Consider the following 21445-nt stretch of genomic DNA (forward strand, 5'->3'; position numbering starts at 1 on the left):
GCATGGCCACATGGTGTTTGTTTATATTTTTTAGGGGTTTTAAAAAATGGGTTAGGGTTAGGGGTTAGGGTTGCGAACGCCCCCCCCCCCAATATATATTTCACGGCTACGCCTCTGGCTATTGGTATCAAATAAAAACTTATGCTTGTGAAATTTTTCTGAAAAAAAGTTTTCACATTTATAAAAGTACCGTAGTGTAAAATCAGAATGGGTAACAGTTTTTTTTGTCCCACGCGGTATATTTAAACTTGAATTAAATCTAAAAATATATATAGTTTTCATATTTAACTATTTTTTTAATATCTATTTATTCATATAATTATTTATTTTGTATAAGTACCGTGCGCAAAACGTGCCGATCTGTTTCACAGAGGTATTGCCAAAGCCTTCTTATAACTGTATGAGATGACTGACCTTTATAAGTTCAAGTATGCCTTCTACATGATACGTCACGTCATACGGCGTCGAGCACCGACTCGATGGCGCGTGCATTTTTTACAGACGTAAGCGTAAACTAGTCCGGGCAGAATGGAGCCTTTTACTCATTTTATATACCCATTTATACTAAATAGGAAATAGTTTTATCTAGATATAATTCAAACACCTGTTTTATTTTTCTAATACTTCAAAAAAATATTATAGAATTTAATTTGCAGAAGGAAATAACAATAAGTATTAACCCGCACCATTGTCATTCCTATCAGTGATTGTACTGTAGCGGGGTAGACTAATCACCTGAAACATCGGAATTCACTTATAAAAACCAGAATTCACTTACAAACACCAGAATTCACCAGAATAAGTATTTCTAGCATTCTAGCATAATTACTGAAAACTAATACCGATTCGGACTGTTGTAAACACCGAAATATGTTTGGAAACCGTCAGCATAAAGGGCTCGGGGGGTTAATAAGTAAATAAATATAATTGTGTTGGAAGAATGTATTCCAACATAGACCTTAGGTCCATATGGTTCCAGAAAAAAAGGAAATATTTCTTAACCCAAAATGGATATTTTTGAAAACGCACAGAATATAAATATGAACAAATATTAGATTCTATTCATGATAAATAAGTAAATAAATATAAGTGTGTTGGAAGAATTTATTCCAACATGGACCTTAGGTCCATATGGTTCCAGATGAAAAAAGAAAATTTTTCTTAACACAAAATGGATTTTTTTGAAAACACAAAGAATACAAAAATAAAACACACTTATATGGATATACTACTTCTGAATTTATTAACATGCTACGTTTCGATACACATACAGATATCGATATAAGTGTGTTTTATTTTTAGTGAAATCTATTTCTATATGTCTTATAAGGACAAAGAATACAAATTATATGAACAAATATTAGATTTTATTCATGAGAATTAACAAATAAATAAAAATAATTGTACTGCATTGGTGCAAACATTGCAGCATAGAAATATAATTGTGCAGGAGATTTTGCAGATCTGAAATTTTGTAACCTGTAGACCAAGACTATTAGTTCTGAAAGAGTTGTCTTTCCGGAAAAAGAATTTTGTAGTCTATTTCAACATGACTTTTTTTTAAATCAATGTGTTTAGACTAAACTTGGATCCAATTACCCTTTAACCCTCTTAAAGGGTTAGGGTTAGTATTCCCACAAATACTCATTGATATAAAGCGGCCAGTGTGGACTCCGGAAATTCCCGAACCTCCCCAACCGGCCTACAAAATATTGGCATCTCCCAATGTGTTTGGATGTTCGAGACTGTGAATAAAGTGAAACTGAAAGTACGATATTGTGGAAGTTTGTTTTGAATTCGTAGAACTGAAAATGGCAACGAACACCAAGGATAATATATTAGACTACCTGAAAACCTGCCAAAACAATTCTTCAGAATTACACAGAATTATAAAACACATTAATTTACCTAAGAAGACTGTAAATCACCAAATCTACGAACTTCAAAAACAAGGTTTGGTGGAGAAACTGCAGGTATCGCCACCGATTTGGCAGCTGACTTCGCGTGGAGAAATCACAAAAAATGCCAATGTGAGTCTTCTGAAAATAAAACATTTAAAATCTATATCATTAAAAAATAGAATGCCAAGAAGAGGGGAAAGAGTGGTGAGTAAATTGTGAGGAGAGATAACTCAAACTGCAATTAAAGGAGCTAAATCGCTAATATTTGCCATTTGGGACCTAGAAATTGACCCCAAAATGGGTCGCAACGCACATAATAAAGTAATATGAATGTACGACGTATATAAACTGATTTACATTCAATCGTTTCCTTTTTTCTCTAATTTCAAATCAGTCATGTTCAGCGAAATACGCCAGCTAGAAGTCTCAATCGAATGGCAATCTCTAGTGTCTGGTTATTTTATTGCGCATGCTCTCGAGATAAAAATAAGAGTCACTGTTTGACATGACTTATGGAATATGTCTAGCCTCGTTCTTGGAGTCACTTGTTACAAATGACGATAAAAAGCATTATGCTACACGATTCATGTACCAATGGTAAAATGTTTATTTTGTCTTAAATATTGCATATCAGAAGCCCATCTTTTCCCGGTAAGATCACAACATCAGTGTTGATTGAAATTGACAAATAATTTATTTATTCATTTTCGAAGACTTTGGATGATATTGTGTTAGAGACTTAGCTACTTTAAATTAAATTGTTTGTCTCTAAATTGTCATCCAGGTTGATGTCACATCAATTCTACCATATCCATAAGAATCAGTGATCCAAACCCAATTTGATCTACTTTATACTTTTGATTTACTCTGAATATGAAAAGAAAAAATTACCAAAAAGCTTTGTGTTAGGCTGACCTTAAAAATATCTTTGTTTCACCAAACCCGACCCACAATCGAGGAGAAGGGTCGGTAGGTCGGGGTTTTTTCAGATTTCTTTTTAAAAGCTAATTTGACAGCTTGATAATTTTCCAGGTGCAAACATTCGTCTTCTTTTATTGTCAAACAAATCAATGACATCGGGATTTTTCGTGATGCACGACTCGCACACGAATTGCCAGAAACTGACGTTTGAAACTCCCTCAACACTTTTTTTAACGATCGTGCGGGTTGTGCCTTCATTTTTCTCGAAAACGGATATTCAATATCCGTTTTCGAGAAAAATAGAGGCACAATCATTTCGTGGGAATGGACGTGCTTTCGTCTACAACCATTTTGTTGAGAAGCGAAACCTATGATGCTTTCGTCTTGATCAACCAGTTTCAATAATGAATCAAACCATAGCCATAGTAAAGGGAAATAACTCTCGTGATATATTTCAGGTTGACACACAAAATAAAATAAAAAGATCGCGGAAAAGTGCAATAAAATAATTTAAGTCGGGGGTGGTTTTAGTTAGTCGGTCGCGTTAGGCGAAACAAAGATATTTTTACGGTCAGCCTTATCTCTAATTGCTTAAATATTCCAATAAATAAAAGGGTCCCCCTTTAGTAACCTCCAGTCCGTTATTTCTTAATAGATTTATTTGTCATGAGTGAATGCAAAGAACTCTCTTTACACCAAGCACTGATTTATTCTATCTTTCAAGTACCCATGTAGGCCTGCTGTCAGTGTGACTTGTTACCAGTGACTGAAGATGCTTGTTGAGAATAATTGTTTATTCACGCAATACAATGTACATATTCCAGCTTAATCTGATAAAGTGGCAAGGATTAGGGTCGCCTGTTCAGCCTCATGGGTTTTATCATGGACCTCTAGTTTCTTTCCACTGCTAAAGACCCCTACGCATAAGCAAATCGTTGAAATAAAATTTAACCATAAGTTAGTCCCAAAAATGACCTAACTTTTGTCAAGTGAAGGTTAAACCCCATTTCTCTCTCTCTCGATTTAAGTGTGGTCTCTGATGATCGGTATATTATGTGCTTTTATTTTGTATATGTAAAACAGGTTTATATTCTATTGTATTTTCAGTCCTAATATATATAGTATAAAGTACAGAAGTTGATTGGAAAAGAACGACTGCTCAATTTATTCCTGTTTAAGAATGAATATCAGTTCTCAGTATTTTACCGAACAGAAAATGAAATGGGGTTTAACGTCCTACTGTCCTACCAAACAGAAACAGTCAGACCTACAGATGTACACATTTGATATTAACATGTCATATGGAAAGCTATCGTTCGTTCATTGTGCATGGTTAACTTTAATTTCTTTTTCTCTTTTAGGTAGTGCAAAGAGGTAGAGGTGGAGCAAGGGGTGTTAGAAGAGGGTCCAAAAGAGGTCAAGGACGTGGAAGAGGTCAAGGAAGGGGTCAAGGACATGGCTTTGGAAGGGGTCACGGTCCAGATGTAGGTTATGGTGAACCATGGGGAGTAGTTCAAAGAAACCAAGGGAATCTGGAAACAGGAAACAGATGGGTAATCGGTAGAGGTAACAATTCCAGACATGCAGGTTCAGAACATTCAGTACATGTACAAAATCCAGTACCAATAGAACCATCACAGGCTGGTGGTAGGGACACATCTGAACAAATTATGAAAGTGATTTCTGATTCTACAAAACCACTTACTGCATCTAATATTTGTGATTCAATAGGCACTTACATTACTATTGATATGGTTAATAAAACTCTTAGAGAATTAATAGAAAAAAACCTAATTACAAAAATTCCTTCTCATTCACGCGAAAATGACTCCTACACCCTTAAATTGTCCATACAAAGACAACAAACAGACATTGAAGAGGAAATGCAAACAGACAATGCACAGGCGCCATTCCAAGAATCAGTAAAACAAATCAGTATAAAGGAAGAGCCACCATTACTGGATTGTCCACCTTTGAATGAGAAACCACTGTCATTGGATAGTCCCCCTTTGAAAGATGAACCTGTATCAATGCAAACAGACAATACACAGGCACCATTCCAAGAATCCGTAAAACAAATCAGCATAAAGGAAGAGCCACCTTGTCCACCTTTGAATGTAAAACCTGTGTCATTGGATTATCTCCCTTTGAAAGATGAACCAGTATCAATGGACTGCCCTTCATCTTCAGTTGGCTTCTTACCTGATATTCAGAATAATCCTATGAAAACAAATGGTAAGAAACTTATTAGTTTTCAGAATTACACATAAACACGTTATTCCAAGCTGATTGTAGCATTGAAAATGTTAAATTTGGATGGCCGAATGGTTAGCACGTGCGTGCTGTATCATGAGGCCTGTCACTGAGTCAACTGGCGTGGTTTCGAAACCCCTGTTGTACGTGACAAGGAGTAGGGTCGCCTGGCCAACCTTGTGGGTTTTCTCCGGGTCCTCCGGTTTCCTCCCACTGCTAAAGACCCCTACGCGCAAGTGAGTTATTGAAATAAAAAATTAAAACCATACGTTAGTCCCGAAATGACCTAGTTTGTGTCTAGTGGACGTTAAACCCCATTTCTCTCTCTCCAGGCCTACATTACATTACTCCCTGGTCCATATATCCCTGGGGGGTTGGGTGACTACTGACTGAATGGTCAGCTGTGTCATAAAGTCTGTCATTGAGTCAACAGGCGTGGTTTTAATTCCCCGGTTGTACGTGACAAGGAGTAGGGTCGCCTGTCCAACTTCCTGGGTTTTCTCTGGGTCCTCCGGTTTCCTCCCACTGCAAGCGAATAATGGAAATAAAATTGAACCATATGTTAGTCCCAAAATGACCTAGATTGTGTTGAGTGGACATTAAACAAATGACAGTCACAAATATTAGCATAGATTATGAATTCATTTATCAGACCAGGGATTAATTTCTTGTGCACGAATCTATTTTTCCAACTTGTTGAATTTATGTTTTTCAGAACCTCGTGTGAAAGTTGAACCAGAAATTACAGAACATAATGATAATTTCGATTTAGAAGAAGATGGAACCTCATTTAACAGTATCTCAGCCACAACTTTATCTTATGTAGATCCTGAAACCGAATTCATGAATAAAGTTTTAGTTACGCTTGCTAATCGATGTTTTGAAACAGCAGCCAGTTTTGTTCTTGCTAAAGATCTCAATGCAGACCAAAAAGATGTAGAAAATAGCCTTAAGGAATTGGCTTTTGAGAAACTAGTTGCCAAAACAGGGACTGCTTGGACAGTGACAAAAAAAGGTGATACATTCCTTGCTGAAAATGGATTGAAAGTGAAAAATGATGCGTCACCAACACAAAATTTGGGGAGAGGTCAGAGGTTAAAACAAGCTATTTCTGGTCCTCCTCAATCACCTCTAGCTCTTGTTCGATCAAGTTCGGTTTTTGGAAGTGATTGTGAGAAACCCCCTCCTTTGTCAGAAGTAAAGTCGTTTCAAATTCCAAAGCCTCCATCCATTCAGTTACCCCCTAGTGTCACACAGAATTCATCCACGCCTTTTCAAAATCGGATCAATACAAATTCCACATCTGTCAATCAAGATCAATCACAGACGTCATCGTTATTGAGTGGCGTTCAGACTAATATGAATATAAACCGTGGTATGGGACGTGGCTGTCAAATCGAACAAATGCAGAATTTACTAGCGCAGATGTCACCAAATGATTCTGGAAACAGAGTTGTAAAAATTCCACCGACTCCTATGCAAGTCATAAATCAGGAACAGACACAATTTCAACCCCAAAATCAACCCAAAAATGTCGAACAGGGAATATTACCTGCTACGTTATTAAACTCCACGCAAACATCATCAAAAACTTTAAATTCTGTAAATTTGCCGCCCTCATTGTTGCCATATTCCCTCAATAAAGCACTGTCACATCCATCAAATATCTCACCATCTTCACAGTCATCCATATTAATGCCATCATCTTCATCAGCCAGTGATTCATCCAACAATTTACAAATCAGCGCAGAAAGTTTTTCAGCAGTGAATAAAAATCCTATAAGTGCTTTAATGGAGTATGCTCAGTCCCGTCACTTAACAGCAAAGATAGAAATACTTGGCCAAAGAGGTCCATCACATAAACCCACGTAAGTATTGTCAAGAACTATGGGTAAGAAAAAAAAAGATCTTTTTTAATATTATCAATCTGATTAAAACACAGGTCCTATTTCGTTTTGTTTTTATAGTTTAAAATTTCGTTTTACTTGTCTTTACTACACTAGGATCTCGAAGAGTTGTTATCAGTGACATGTTCTGGATGATGAAAGGGATTAGCCAATGAAATGGCCTGTTTCGGCGAATTCTTGGCCTTGTTATGCACGGAACTGTGGGTAAACCACTAGAATTGTCAACACTGATTGATTAATCAATGTCTGGCATCATAGGGTCAAAAGCCGCTCGTTTGACCCTGTAATATTATGGAATTGAAATGGGGTTTAACATCCTAATGTTCTGGATCAACTGGGCTAATGCAGATGGGAATATGCCATGCAGTGTACTATGAGTGAAATTTTGCCCGCGCAGCGTCACTACGTCTTGCTCTTATAAACCCACATAAGTATTGTGTCAACAACAATGGGGTAAAAAAAAAATAGATCTTATGTGAATATTATTAAAGCTAACCATATATTTACGAATTTATTGTCATATATAAGGGCAAAAAAAAAGGGGGTTCTGTTTCCTGTAACGGATGGAAAATAGGGTAGGGTCGGTAGGTAGGTTTTTTTTTTTTTTTTTTTTTTTTTTTAAACAAACAAACATTGTTAGATCTAGTAGATGTGCCGTAGCATAATATTCTGTGCGAAAATCTTCAATTTTATGTTAGGTTGAGTCGGCGCCGAGGAACATGAAGCATGAATAGATTGGTGGATGGAATTCTTGGATAATTGCTTAAAATGTATCAGAGGCTAGGTTATGATTTAAATATTCTCTTAGGGGGCAAATGGACTTTTTAATCGTTCTATGCTAAAAAAAAAATAGCGTAGGGAGGCCATTTTTTTCAAGGGAAAGAACTCGCGATGAAAACTTAAAAAATTGTATCGTGCCATCGCACGAAATAGGTCCGTTATAAATTTATTTGTCTTGTTTTAAATACCAATCGAGCAGATCCTATCCACCTGTTTGAAATATTGTTTTGTCAAATTGCGTGCCGTTACTTTATAGCAACAAATAATAAAGCCATTTTCACGAATCCGGTAGGCTTAGAGTATTTTGAACGGTCGCTCGTTGAACAAAAAAAGTTTTTTATTTCCCTTGTTGACACTAAAAAAAAAATTGAGTCGGCAGGTTTTGTAATGGGTCAGTCGGGTTAACGGAAACATAACATTTTTTTTTTTGGCCTAATACCATGTTACTGAAAATTGAAACCACTTGAAGAGTCCAGAGGAAGAACGATCTAAGACACATTTTTGTCTTTTCGCATAAAACGCAAAACAGATTTTTGGACGTGAATGCTTGACATGAACAGAACAAGTGGGTTTAATTAAACTTCAAAATGATGTTTAACACGAATCATAATTACCAGTACAACTGACTTCAACTTTTAAAGGGTAAGATGGACTTGTATTTGTCCGGGAGGCCATTTCAGAAGGGCCTTGGTTTGATGTGACTCCGATCGTTTTAACCTGAAATTGATTGTTCCACAGAAAACTTATACAATTTGCTACCAGATGGCACCATTAACTAGGGTTCGTTGAAAAAGTGACTTAGATCATTCTTCCCCTAGGCTCTTCACTTATATTCGACCTCTTAGTTTTGCTGACAATTGAATTCACTGTGACCAAATTTTATATAAGGGAGGTAACTCAAATTTCACAGTTGACATTCCTCATATACACCAGTGCAGGATGAGTCGTCTTGTTTTTATTTAATCAACAATATCTATGTCACTACTGAGTGGGTTTTAGAGGTCAAATTTTTACAGTTTGTCTTTTAAGAAGCAAGAATATGATTAAAAATAATAATTTATACCAAGTGAAAACTTTCAGCCATTTTACTTATTCTACTGTTTGTTACAGGTTTACTATAGCAGCCATTATAGGTTCTAGAATGTTTCCTAAAGTTAAATCTCATAACAAAAAAGAGGGTCGTACAGAAGCCGCTGATGTAGCGTTAAGAACTCTTCTGTCAGAGGGGGAATACAAAGTGAGCCAGGAACCCTCGCCAGTAAGTAGATATACCTCGTCATTTAACTAAACAAAAGGTTACTGGTAATCGGAATCTTTGGATTCTATATATGACACAGATGAGTCCTTTTCCATATTGAATGATTTTCAACGCAACACAATTGAACTTGCCCAATGTTTTGTCATGGAATGAAGTGGGGTTTAACGGTTCAATTTTATGTAGTAATAGGGAACGAGCACATGCTCAGACAGCGACACTACAACCTACTACACAGGATCTCTGTTTTTTTCCGTCCATCTAGACAGCTGTCCTTGCCAGACCCTCCTTCCTGCACCACTGACAAGGGGAAACCACACGGGGAAAATCCTGAGGTACTTTCTCCACTAGCACCAGTTTTGAATCCAGGACCTCCTGTTTAGTGATGAGCCAGTGCTGAATTACATTGAGCTACCATGTCTCCCTTTTCTGTCATGACAAGATGATCAGATGTGGAGTAGAGTATTAAACTTTACATAAGTTGGATCTAAGTGGACTGACCAATTTTATCTGACTTAAGCAAAGATCTGAGTTAGCCGAAGAGTGAAATTCAATCTTAGCTTGATTAGAAATAAACTGCAAGAGTCGGATAACAATTGATTCCAAGGCACATTTCAAGCTTTTGTTCGTATGTGCGAAGAGATAACTTCTGTTTTTTCGCCATCCTTGAAAAATATCCTAAATTTTCCCGGAAAGTGTCTTGTACAGCAGACAGCAAGCTTTGAATTTTCTGGGAAAATTCTATTATTGCAGGCTGATTTGAGTCAAAATGATAAGGGAAAGTATTCTGGAACTCTGTGTATTGAATACCTAACCGCGTTTTACGCTTGGACCATCGGGACGAAACTGACTTAGTCTCTCATTCATTATTTTTTATTCTTTTTGGGTGAAGCCCCGGGACTGTAGAGTGCAGTGGATGCTTACGGCTGGCCCCCAGATCCATTGACTTGATTTGATGTGTTCTGGTTTATTTTCCTGCAATATCTATGTAGTTTGTCCTGTGTGTAGGTTCGTCTTATTGGTTCTGTTTTGTGTTTAGTGCTGTCTTCCTGCATTTACTATATACAATATGAATGTAACTTTCTATTGGTATAATTTCAGGCTCCTGTTATGGCTAATTTTGACATGACCCATTTTGATAATATGGCTGCTCTAAGTCATCAATCCTTCAACAAATTAATTGCTTCAATACCAGAGAAGTTTGCCGGACGTAAGATTATAGCAGCTTTAATAATGAAGACGGGGAAAGATGATGTAGGAACTGTAATCAGTGTTGGATCAGGTTTGTTTATGTTGGTAATTTTAACGTAACAATTCTAAAGAGGCATTAGTCCATTGGGAAATGAAATGAAATGAAATGGGGTTTAATGTCCTACTGTTCTGCTCCTATACTTGGCTAATGAAGACGGGCATACGCCATACAGTGTGCTATGCAGGAAATTTTGCCCAGACAGCAGCACTATGGCCTACTCTTATATCGAATTCCAACTGCCAGGGGATCTTTTATGTGCATGTGATGTCAGGCCCTCCGTCCTGCATCACTGACAAGGGGGAACCATGCCAGAAAATCTGGATGAACTTTCTCGGCCAATGCAGGGATCGAACACCCAACCTCCAGGCTAGCGAGCCAGCGTCTTACCCACTTAGCCACGTGATCCCCCTAGTCCATTGGGAGATCATAACGTATTTTGAATGGAGAAATATATAAATTCTAATGGATGGATTAAAAACTACAGGCGTGGTTTCGATTCCCTTATTGTACGTGACAAGGAGTAGGGTCACCTGTCCAACCTCGTGGGTTTTCTCCGGTTCCTCCAGTTTCCTCCCACTGCTAAAGACCCCTCTACGCAAGTGAATTATTGGAATAAAATTAAATAATACCTTTGTCCCAAAATGACCTAGTTTGTGTCACCTGACGTTAAACCTCATTACTTTCTCTCTCTCTCTCTCTCTCTCTCTCTCTCTCTCTCAAGCAGTTTAATAAATACTCAAAAGAATAGAAATACCTTATTAGAAATGAACTATATTTTTGGTGACAGCAATATTGCTACTTTAAACAGGAATTATGCAAGAGCTAAATCTGCCAATTGTAGGTCTTTCTTTAGACCTGAAATGGGAAATTTAATACAGCTTACAGTTTTCACCCTAGTTTTGTATTGGAAAGTTCTCCTTATGTATCTAAAGTTTACAGCCATTCTTTTATGTAGTTATCTCCCTTGGTTTTAACATGCTAGCAAAAAATTTGAATAATAATTAGTATTGTTGTTTTGTATGTAGGTAATCGTTGTATAACTGGTGAACAATTAAGTTTAGAAGGTAATACAGTCAATGACTCACATGCTGAAATCATCACAAGAAGAGGATTTTTACGGTAAGTATGACAACATAGCTTAAAATGAATATGACACAGAAGTTTTAATTCAGACCTGTCACTAGAATATGTTTCCATAAAACTAATCCTGACCAACCCTTGAAAATATGTTACAAGGGTTTGAGAATAACCTATGCAATACGTATATGTATGCTAAAATAATCTAGTGAATGTTATACATAAAGCTGTCTGTTATTAAGTATAGCTTTCACTAAATACTCTTTAAAGATAGTATTAAATATTATGCAATAGCTAAATCTGGCTAATGCAGAACTTTCATTTGGCCTCAAATGTTATATAAATTATTAATTAAATATTTCTTCACATGCCAGGCCCATATTCTACTCTCTAGATCAATGGATGCTTGTGATTTTCAACGAATTTAAACTTGATTGCCAGTCAATAATTTAATTTGAAAATGGATAATCTAGACTTTGTATATTATTGTAACAACGTTAGCAATGACAGTCGAGACTACACTGTTCTTCAAATGGAAATAACTCTGCTCAGAATGATGTAATTTGACTGGAATTTTCAACATATTCCCTTTTCATTATTTATTTTCTAACTATTATAGCGAAAACTGTCTGCTCTTATCTAAGTCTTACATAATTACCTACAAAGGAATAAATATGCGACAACCCTTGTCGACCGCTCGGACGATTTAGCTACTGTGGGCGTATGTTTCGTTGCCTACCAACCTATCTTTAACATTTTTTTTGTTTTTACAGATATTTATATAAACAATTAGAAACATATAAAAAAGGTAGTGAACATGAATTTTTTGAAAGCAGTAATAATGGAAAGTTAAAAGTTAAATCAAATATAACATTCCATCTCTATATATCTACAGCACCATGTGGTGATGGTGCTCTCTTTTCACCAAGGTAAGTTTATTTGGTTTATAAAGAGTTGTGTCCCTTCATTTGAACATAAAGGCCATACAAAAAAAAATTCTGGCACTCGGACAATCCTTCCAAAAAATCTGATGCAGGATGGAGGTTTTTGTTTTTGTATTTTTAATTTGTCAAAGGATGAAGTCACTACTGGGCTAAATAAATTCTCACACCACATTTCCAGGCAATTCATATATCTCATCATGTTGATTATAGAGAGAGTTAGAGAAATGGGGTTTAACCACTGCACCACCAAACCCCCCATATTGTTTATAGGAATGTATGATTATCTAGTGTCATTCATGATTGCTAGCAACATTGATCAGGGTTGCTACACTTCAAATTTTTGCTACCTGTAACTGAGGAAAAATATTTACATGAGATAATTAAACATGCATTATGCAAGAGCTAAATCTGCCTATTGCAGGTCTTTCTTTAGGCCTGAAATGTTATCTAAATTATTAATTAGACATTAATTAACTTATCCAGGCCTTAATCAACTCTCGATGGCATCAGATTTCTCCGATATTAAATAGATTAGAATGGTTCAGCGATACTTTGATTTAATCAAATATGGAGGACCGAGACTTAGCTTCGATCAACCAGTACAGTGGTTGAAATTATTGCACACGTCGGTCAAACCTTCAAAGGCTAATATCTTCGCTTGCAATAGAGTAATTTGAATGAAATTTTCAAATTATTCATTTTACATCATCTACTTTCGAACTATTATAGCAAAAATGGCTAGTTCTTTATCTAAATCTTACATAATGTATCTTTAATGAGATTGTTTTTATTTTTTATATTTTTAAATAAAAACCGGTCATGCGGCCCTTTTTAAGCGACACAGAAGTATATGAGAACCAGAATACTTGTTTGTATGGCCCAATCTTATTAAAACACAGATCCTATTTCGTTTCGTTTTTATAGTTCAAAATTTAGTTTTACTTGTCTTTACTACACTAGGATCTGGAAGAGTTGTTATCATTGATGTGTTCTGAATGATGTGAGGGATCAGCCAATGAAACGGTCTGTTGGTTAGTCAGATGGCTAACATCATAGGGTCAAAAGTCGCTCGTATGACCTCTGACGCGACCTCCCCACTACAACTGGTCAGATCTTCATGTAGTGTAAGCCATCGAAAGTATAAAAAAACAAAACGAAATATAGATCTGTATTTTAATCAGACTGTGTATGGCCTTAATTTAAAATCTTATAATTTCTTTCAAAGTTCTCTTACAGAGTTCATGTACTCAAATTGATTTTTAAAAAATCAAAATTTGAATGGCAAATAAACATTTTACTCTTATAGGTAGTGCTGGTTTGTTTATATCGTTCAAAGTATTGTCAATCTGAATCAGTAGCTTTAACCTAGTTCTTTATGTAACAATGTTGTATCCATCCTTGGTATCCCCAGTGGTTTCATTCCATTTCACTCCACTATACCCTGGGTTCATCCATGGGGTATTCACATAATCAAATTATCTGCCCTTCACCGTAACTTGATTCTACGAACCAATCAAAAAAACAGTTTACAAGCCAGTCTTAGCCTCATTATTTACATTCACAACAATATGGCAGCTTGTTCGCTCGATTATGAAAAAGTTTGCAAGAAATTTAATATAATAGAAGTGACCTGCACACAGAAAGATGTGATAAAACATCTTTTTGATGGCTAAGATGTTTTTATGTCAATCAAAACAGACAGTCTCAAGTTGTTACGCTCTTAAGCATATTGTTTGATAAAAATAGCACAATCATCAAGGGGAGATCATTTGAATATGTGTCTCCCCCATGGATAAACCCAGGGTATAGTGGAGTAGAACGGAATGAAACCACTGGAGAAAAAGAGGGTGTGGTGTATCATGTTAGTACAAAATTGACCTAGTTGTATTGAATGTTTGGGAATATATTAAAAAGGTAAATATGAAATATATTTTAACAGAGATGCCGCTTCTAATCGGGGACCTGTATCTAATGTAGAATGTCATGATCATGAACCAACATTTACTAGTAATGTGCAGGGTTTATTACGTACTAAGATGGAAGGAGGTAAGAATACAGAATAACATTTTCTTTGTTGCGGAGCCACAATGGCTTACTGACTAAGACACTGACTCGCTTGCCTTGAGGTCGCGAGATTGCTCCCTGTGTTGGCCAAGAAAGTTCATTGTGATTTTCCGGCATGGTTTCCCCCTTTTCAGTGGTGCAGGACTGGGGGGGGGGGGGCTTGACAAGGACAGCTGTCTAGTCATTCGGATGGGACAAAAAAATCAAGGTCACCAGACAGAGGGCCTGACAAGGACAGCTGTCTAGTCGTTTAGATGTGATAGAAGAATCAAGGTCCCAAGTACATATTGGTGCACAATTATTATTCCAGAGCATATCTTAGAAACTAATGAAGATAATTAATGTGAATTTTGATTAAATTAAATTTTGTAGACTTTTTTTTGTGTCATAATTGAATGCATTTTAATTCTTTTCAGGTGAGGGCACTATTCCAGTTGAAACAGATTTCACAGTGCAAACATGGGACGGTATCGTGCGTGGAGAGCGGTTACGTACCATGTCTTGCACTGATAAGATCTGTAGGTGGAATATTGTCGGTATGCAGGGGGCATTACTCTCTCACCTTCTTGATCCCGTTTATCTTAACTCTTTGACATTAGGTAAGTAGTACTATTATTTCTATTATGGAAACTTTAGGACTTAAATGTTATATAAACTATTAATTAGACATTAATTAACTTATCCAGACCATAATCAACACTTGTTTTCCTCGCTAGCCTTGGATATTTACTGGATTAGGATCCGAATTGCTGCTCAACTTTCATTCATGATTTAATCATGAAGTGGATAATCGAGACAATGTTTTTATCGTACCAAATTTAGTAATGATGTTAGAGGCTAGGCAGAAAATTCAATCCCTAAATTCTCTGTTCAGAATGGATCAATTTGACTGAAATTTTCAGCAAATTCACTTTACATTATCTAGTTTTTAACTATTTTAGTGAAAACTGCCAGCACTTTATCTAATCTCCCATAATGTATCTTTAAAGGATATTTGTACGATCATGGTCATCTATCTAGAGCTGTTTGTTGTCGTGTTGGTAAAGGTACAGACGACATCAATCAACAATTACCAGATGGTTATCATCTCAATCATCCCTGGTTAGGGAGAATGACAGCCTGTGAACCTCAGAGAGAGACCCAGAAAACCAAAGCATTGAGTATTAATTGGTGTTTAGGTGATGAGAAACCCGAGGTGATTGATGGTGTACAGGGAAGGTGTTATACGGGGTACGTATTATTGTCCTGAATCATGGCAACAAATAAACAATCTGATGCTATTATTCTGACAAGGTTTGAGAAAGATTAAAAATGAAGTGTTTTATTAGTCAGCAGTCTTGTTCTGTTTGCAAATGAATAAATGACTTAAAATCCACAAGGACTATCATCCACCATTATTACAAGCTAGATATTAATATGGTACTGTAAAACCACCTTATAACGGTAGGGCCGTGACTAGTGCACGATTTGTTCTAGGAAATCTACTAAGTTGGTGTGTTTCTATTCACACTTACATGTGACGTGGAAATAATGTCCTGTCCAACTTCATGGGTTTTCTCCAGGTCCACTGGTTTCTTCTCTCTTTTTAAAGACCCCTAAGCACAAGCAAATTATTGAAATAAAATTGAACCATATGTTGATCCAAAAATGACCTAGTTTGTCTCTCTGTCTGTCTCTCTCTCTCTCTCTCTCTCTCTCAAATGGTGATGACAAGTTTCTTGTTTCAGAGTGATGTGGACTGGGGTCTCAAGGCATCCTAACAAATAAAGAACTCTTTGGAACTTACTGGCCTTGATTTCAGGGATTAAAAAAAAATGGCTTCCAAAAAGCACAGGTCTTTGTGTATTCTCCTATGTATTTGGGGGGGTTGGATGGCGGAATGGTTAGCGTGCGCGCGCTGTATCATAAAGTCTGTCATTGAGTCGACTGGCGTGGTTTCGAATCCCCGGTTGTACGTGGCAAGGAGTAGGGTCGCCTGTCCAGCCTCGTGGGTTTTCTCCAGGTCCTCCGGTTTCCTCCCACTGCTAATGACCCCTACGCACAAGCGAATTATGTAAATAAAATTAAAACCATATGTTAGTCCCGAAATGACCTAGTTTGTGTCGAGTGGACGTTAAACCCCATTTCTCTCTCTTTCTCTCTCCTGTGTATTTGCAACATGTTAATTCATTAGTATGCCTGCATTAGAATGCTTAATTTTTCCATTTCAGTGTAGAAAGCCATTTCTTCTCGCGTGTTTGTAAAAGAGACCTGTTCACAAGTTTCCAATCAGTGTGCAATAAATTTGGTCGCACAGATCTTCTTGCAGCAAAAAGCTATAACGATGCCAAGAAGATGTCAAAAGACTTTCAGAATGCCAAGAGCATTATGTTAAAAAGACTGAAAGATAATGGGTTTGGCATCTGGGTGTCCAAACCTGTAGAAGAAGAAATGTTTGGATTATGAATCGTGAATATGTGAAATAGCCAATCATAGGAGGATCGTCTCAAAACTTAATGAGTATATTATGTGACCTGTGAAAGCAAAATGAGTCGGAAGTCGAAAGTCTTTTACATTATGAACAAAAATATTAGAATAAGCTAAAATTTAAATGATACAACATGAAAGGTAAAAGTTTAGATTTGACAAATAAAGCAAGCTAAATTTTTTTAATATTTTTATTTTGACATTAAGAAAGCAGGAGACAATTCATCCCTGGTTTCCTCAGTGGTCGCATTCCGTTCTACTCCACTATACACTGGGTTAAAATAAGCTAAGATTTAAATGATATAACATGAAAGGTAAAAGTTCAGATTTGACAAATAAAGCAAGCTAAAAAATATTTTATAATTCAACATTTTTTTGATATTTTGTTAGTATAAACAATGACTTCCGACTCATTTTGCTGTCATAGGTCACATATGTATATACCTTTAGGGTTGGATATCGCTGGAATGAGACCATGTTTAATTTAAATAATTCTCTAAATGGGGAACAAAAACGGTTTGATATGTAAGGTAAATACACATAATGTGCTGACAGGTATAGATGATGTCTGAAACAGAAAATTAAAACATATTTATTATAGGACCCGCATTCTATCCTAAACAAAAAAAATACACAATATACAACAAAATTAAAACAATAGAGTTAGATGTGTAAGATGATATCTGGTGTTCCGTAAAATTTTTCCAAACCTAATGTTTAAAACATAGCAATTACATGTATATCTAGGTGATGTGTACAAATTTTCCCACTGAAACAGAAGATATTTACAAGATATTAATATCTAAAAGATAATCAATGTAACAAGAAGGTCTGAGAAGATTGTGAAGAGTTTCAGAATTACTGTCTGGAATTTGGTCGTACTTTTCAGCATAATTTATGCTTTTACCTTATAGTTGTTCCACCACAAAGAAACATGTGAAGCTCGATACTGTTGATGTTATGCAAAGATCTTGTGATGTATGATGTCATTAAGATATCTCCAAAAGGCCAAAAATAAAAATAACTGTGTTTATGGTTAATTGGCCACATAAAAAAGGGTTTGTTGGTTGGAAAATCTTTTTTATCAGTCAATTTAAATCAACATTGATGTTGTTATCTTACCATAAAAAGATGGGCTTCGGTTAGGTTATTTTAAATACTGGAAAGTGTTTATTATTTATTTGGGCTGAGGTAGGTCGGTAACCGTAAACACAGGTCATTTTTGTTTTGGCCTAATCTAATGACTTGATGCAATCTGATTAAAACACAGATCCTATTTCGTTTCGTTTTTTTATGGTTTTAAAATTTCGTTTTACTTGTCTTTACTACATTAGGATCTGGAAGAGCAGTCGTATAAGCCTCGTTCTGGTTGATGTGAGTGATTAGCCAATGAAAAGGTCTGTTGCGATGAGTTCTTGCTGTGCTGTACACAGAACTGTGGTAGAGATTCACAGCAAGACAAAGAAAAAGTTGTATTTGCAATTACCCACTAGAAACATCAACGCTGATTAGTTAATCAAATGTCTGACGTCATAGGATCAAAAGCCGCTCGAATGACCTGTGAGGCATCCGCCCACTACAACTGGTGAGATATTCATGTAGTGGAGGCCAGCGAAAGTATAAAAAAACGAAATATAGATCTGTATTTAAATCAGATTGGGGCAGATGCTTTGCCTATGTCACCTGTTGCAGATTATACTAAAGGTTGTTAAGTCCGTGGCTAAAACACCTGTGCTTCAAGGCGATAGTGTAGTTAGTGAATGTAAAGATGTCTTGCAAAATGGACTGATATAAACTATGATTATTGTAAATTTATCATGAATTTTGTAAGCTCACTCCACGCTGGAGCTGCTAAACATTCCAGTGTCAATTCTCAGCTTCGTTAATCATGTTTTTCCTCCATGGTGAACATCTCTCACATAAAATTAAACAAGACAAAAATGTTTTAAACATTTTCCGACAATGGATGATTGCCCAGAATAGAGTTGGTGTCAGACCACCAATTAATCATAAATGCATTGTTATGTGTCACTTTTAGCTTAGATTTAATTATTTAGAATTAAAATAAAAGTTTAACCAAACATAAGGTTTCAATATTTTTTTTAAAATTAAACCAAACATTGGATTTTAATATTTTTTAGAATTTAACCAAAGATTAAATTTTTTAGAATCTAACCCAACATTGGATTTTAACATTTTTTAGAATTCAACTAAACATTGGATTTTGAAATTTTTTAGAATTTAACTGAAAAATTAATATTAATGTTTACTTATATCTCGACTTCTAAATAGTATCACCAATACATGTAAATTTTTATATTTAGTGCTAGAGAATTTATAAACTATAAAATGATATCTGTTGCAAAAAAAAGCTTTATTTTAATATTTTTTAGAATTTAACCAAAGATTAAATTTTTTAGAATCTAACCCATCATTGGATTTTAACATTTTTTAGAATTCAACTAAACATTGGATTTTGAAATTTTTTAGAATTTAACTGAAAAATTAATATTAATGTTTACTTATATCTCGACTTCTAAATAGTATCACCAATACATGTAAATTTTTATATTTAGTGCTAGAGAATTTATAAACTATAAAATGATATCTGTTGCAAAAAAAAGCTTTATTTTTTTTTTTTTTTTTTTTTTTTTTTTTTGCTCGCTTTTTCCACACAGCATCATTTTTGTTGTTGTATATATTCCTACACCTGCTTGTACTTGTGATTACAATTATCATCCAATCATGTGTTAACGTTTGTGCTACCAAGTAGCCAATCGAATTTCAGCAATTTCTGTTTATAAGTTCCAGCTTTCTTTTGACCTTGATCTTGTGTAGTAGTATAAGTCGCTGTCTTCTCACCCATTTTTGGATTATCAATTTTGAAAGACTTAATCTAGAGTTATTGTTCTTGATTATGTTGTAGAATCTTGTCAAAACAGCAAATGATATTTATCAATATAAAGATTTTGTTTTTTATTTGCCAAAAAATAAAAACACTACAACCATCATGGCCTAAATGGTTGCTGTTGGCATATGTTTGGTTGTCTGTAACCTTATCTTTTTTATGGATAAGCTTTAAATACTCCAAAACTGGAACTAAGTTAAATTAAGAATGCAGTCTTTATTGGCCAAGAGCTAAATTTTGTACCAAGATTTCAACTCTCAAACAATGAAAAGGCTGCCTACTTAGACTATTGTATATCAAGTTTTCGAGAATAAGGCTCCAGTACTGATTCTCTTTATTCAACTAGTAAAAATTGTTTTAAATTGATTTTTAGGATATATTGATGAAGATATTATTCTGTTTTATAGTATTTGTATTCAGGGTATCAAGTAGAACCATGAATAATGTTCATTTAATTTTTATTGTTGACACAAGGAGAAATTATTCACTTGAAGCCTGGGATAACCAACCCAAACGATCTTGGAACTTTCAGTCCCATTTGGAATGAAATATAATTTGTACTTGGGATTGTATCGTTTTAATATTAGGTCATGAATAAAATATTGTTTTTTAAAATCAAATTGTCCTTTAAAGGATAGAAATATCTTTGGATTTAGATGATGATTTAAAGGGTATGTAACTCTTGATTTAATATTATCCATAATATTCGACATTACGAACTTGTGGTAGAAATCAGTATTTGTACATTGCAATCAATATTGATGTTGGATATCAGCATCCTCGGTATCCCCAGTGCATTGTTTCTTGCTGACCTACACCACTACCCTCTGGTTTCATCCCTAAGGTATTCACGTATTCAGATTTTTTGTCCTTGATGATTGTGCTTTTTTTTTTCGACCAATTAAAAAGTTTGGTAAATACAAAGGAAGTTGGCAAAGGGAAGTAAACTTTCTCATGCACGAGCAAACAAGTCACCATATTGTTGTGAATGTAATAATGAGACCAAGACTGGTTTTTAAACTGTTATTGATTGGTTCGTAGAATCAAGCTACAAGGACAGACAATTTGAATACATGGATAAAGCCAGGGGTTAGTGGAGTAGATAGGAATGAGACCACTGGGGATACCGAGGATGCTGATATCCAACATATAATATAAGACGCAATAATCACTATAAAATCAGTTCCTGACGTCGGGTTCTCTATAGCTTTGAGTGTCATTTGTAATGGAGTAAGCAGCTTACTTATAAATTATTATAACAACATTTTAAATGTATTAATAATTATGTTGAGTAATGTAATAAAAAAAAAAATGAAAATAAATAAATTCGTTTCGTCTTCTATACTTCAGAATTTCGTTCTTATATAACCCACGTTAGTCACGAAATGACCTACTTTGTGTCGTGTGGACGTTAAACCCAATCTCTCTCTCTCTCTCTCTCTCTCTCTCTCTCTCTCTCTCTCTCTCTATATATATATATATATATATATATATATATATATATATATATATATATATATGTATATATATATATATGTATATATAAATAAAAAAATCCGTCCAGATAAAAAATTCTCCACTTTACTTCATTCTGACATACATTAAATCATATAAGCTAACTGTCTGCCTTCTATGGGCGTCTTCAGATATTAATAATGTATATATATATATATATATATATATATATATCCCCGCGTTCTGATTGATGTGTGGGTTT

At 35.3% G+C, this 21445-nt stretch overlaps 1 protein-coding gene across 2 annotated transcripts; it reads left to right on the top strand.

Annotated features, from left to right (window-relative positions):
* Positions 1 to 1543: 1543 nt before the first annotated feature.
* LOC126823767 (uncharacterized) lies at positions 1544 to 21064 on the top strand. 2 transcript variants are annotated; one of them, XM_050552736.2, is made up of 11 exons: positions 1544 to 2105; positions 4184 to 5057; positions 5791 to 6943; positions 8873 to 9020; positions 10119 to 10299; positions 11295 to 11388; positions 12120 to 12275; positions 14230 to 14336; positions 14771 to 14953; positions 15344 to 15584; positions 16565 to 21064. In XM_050552736.2, the coding sequence occupies exons 1-11, from the start codon at positions 1812 to 1814 to the stop codon at positions 16797 to 16799; spliced, it is 3666 nt and encodes a 1221-aa protein (XP_050408693.1). In that variant the 5' UTR covers positions 1544 to 1811; the 3' UTR covers positions 16800 to 21064. The 2 variants fall into 2 exon arrangements, with proteins under 2 accessions (XP_050408693.1, XP_050408694.1); XM_050552737.2 differs by having other exon boundaries at positions 1544 to 2030.
* The last annotated feature ends 381 nt before the right edge of the window (positions 21065 to 21445 follow it).

The sequence above is a fragment of the Patella vulgata genome, chromosome 6, assembly GCF_932274485.2.
Source record: "Patella vulgata chromosome 6, xgPatVulg1.2, whole genome shotgun sequence".
NCBI classification, from domain to species: domain Eukaryota; kingdom Metazoa; phylum Mollusca; class Gastropoda; family Patellidae; genus Patella; species Patella vulgata.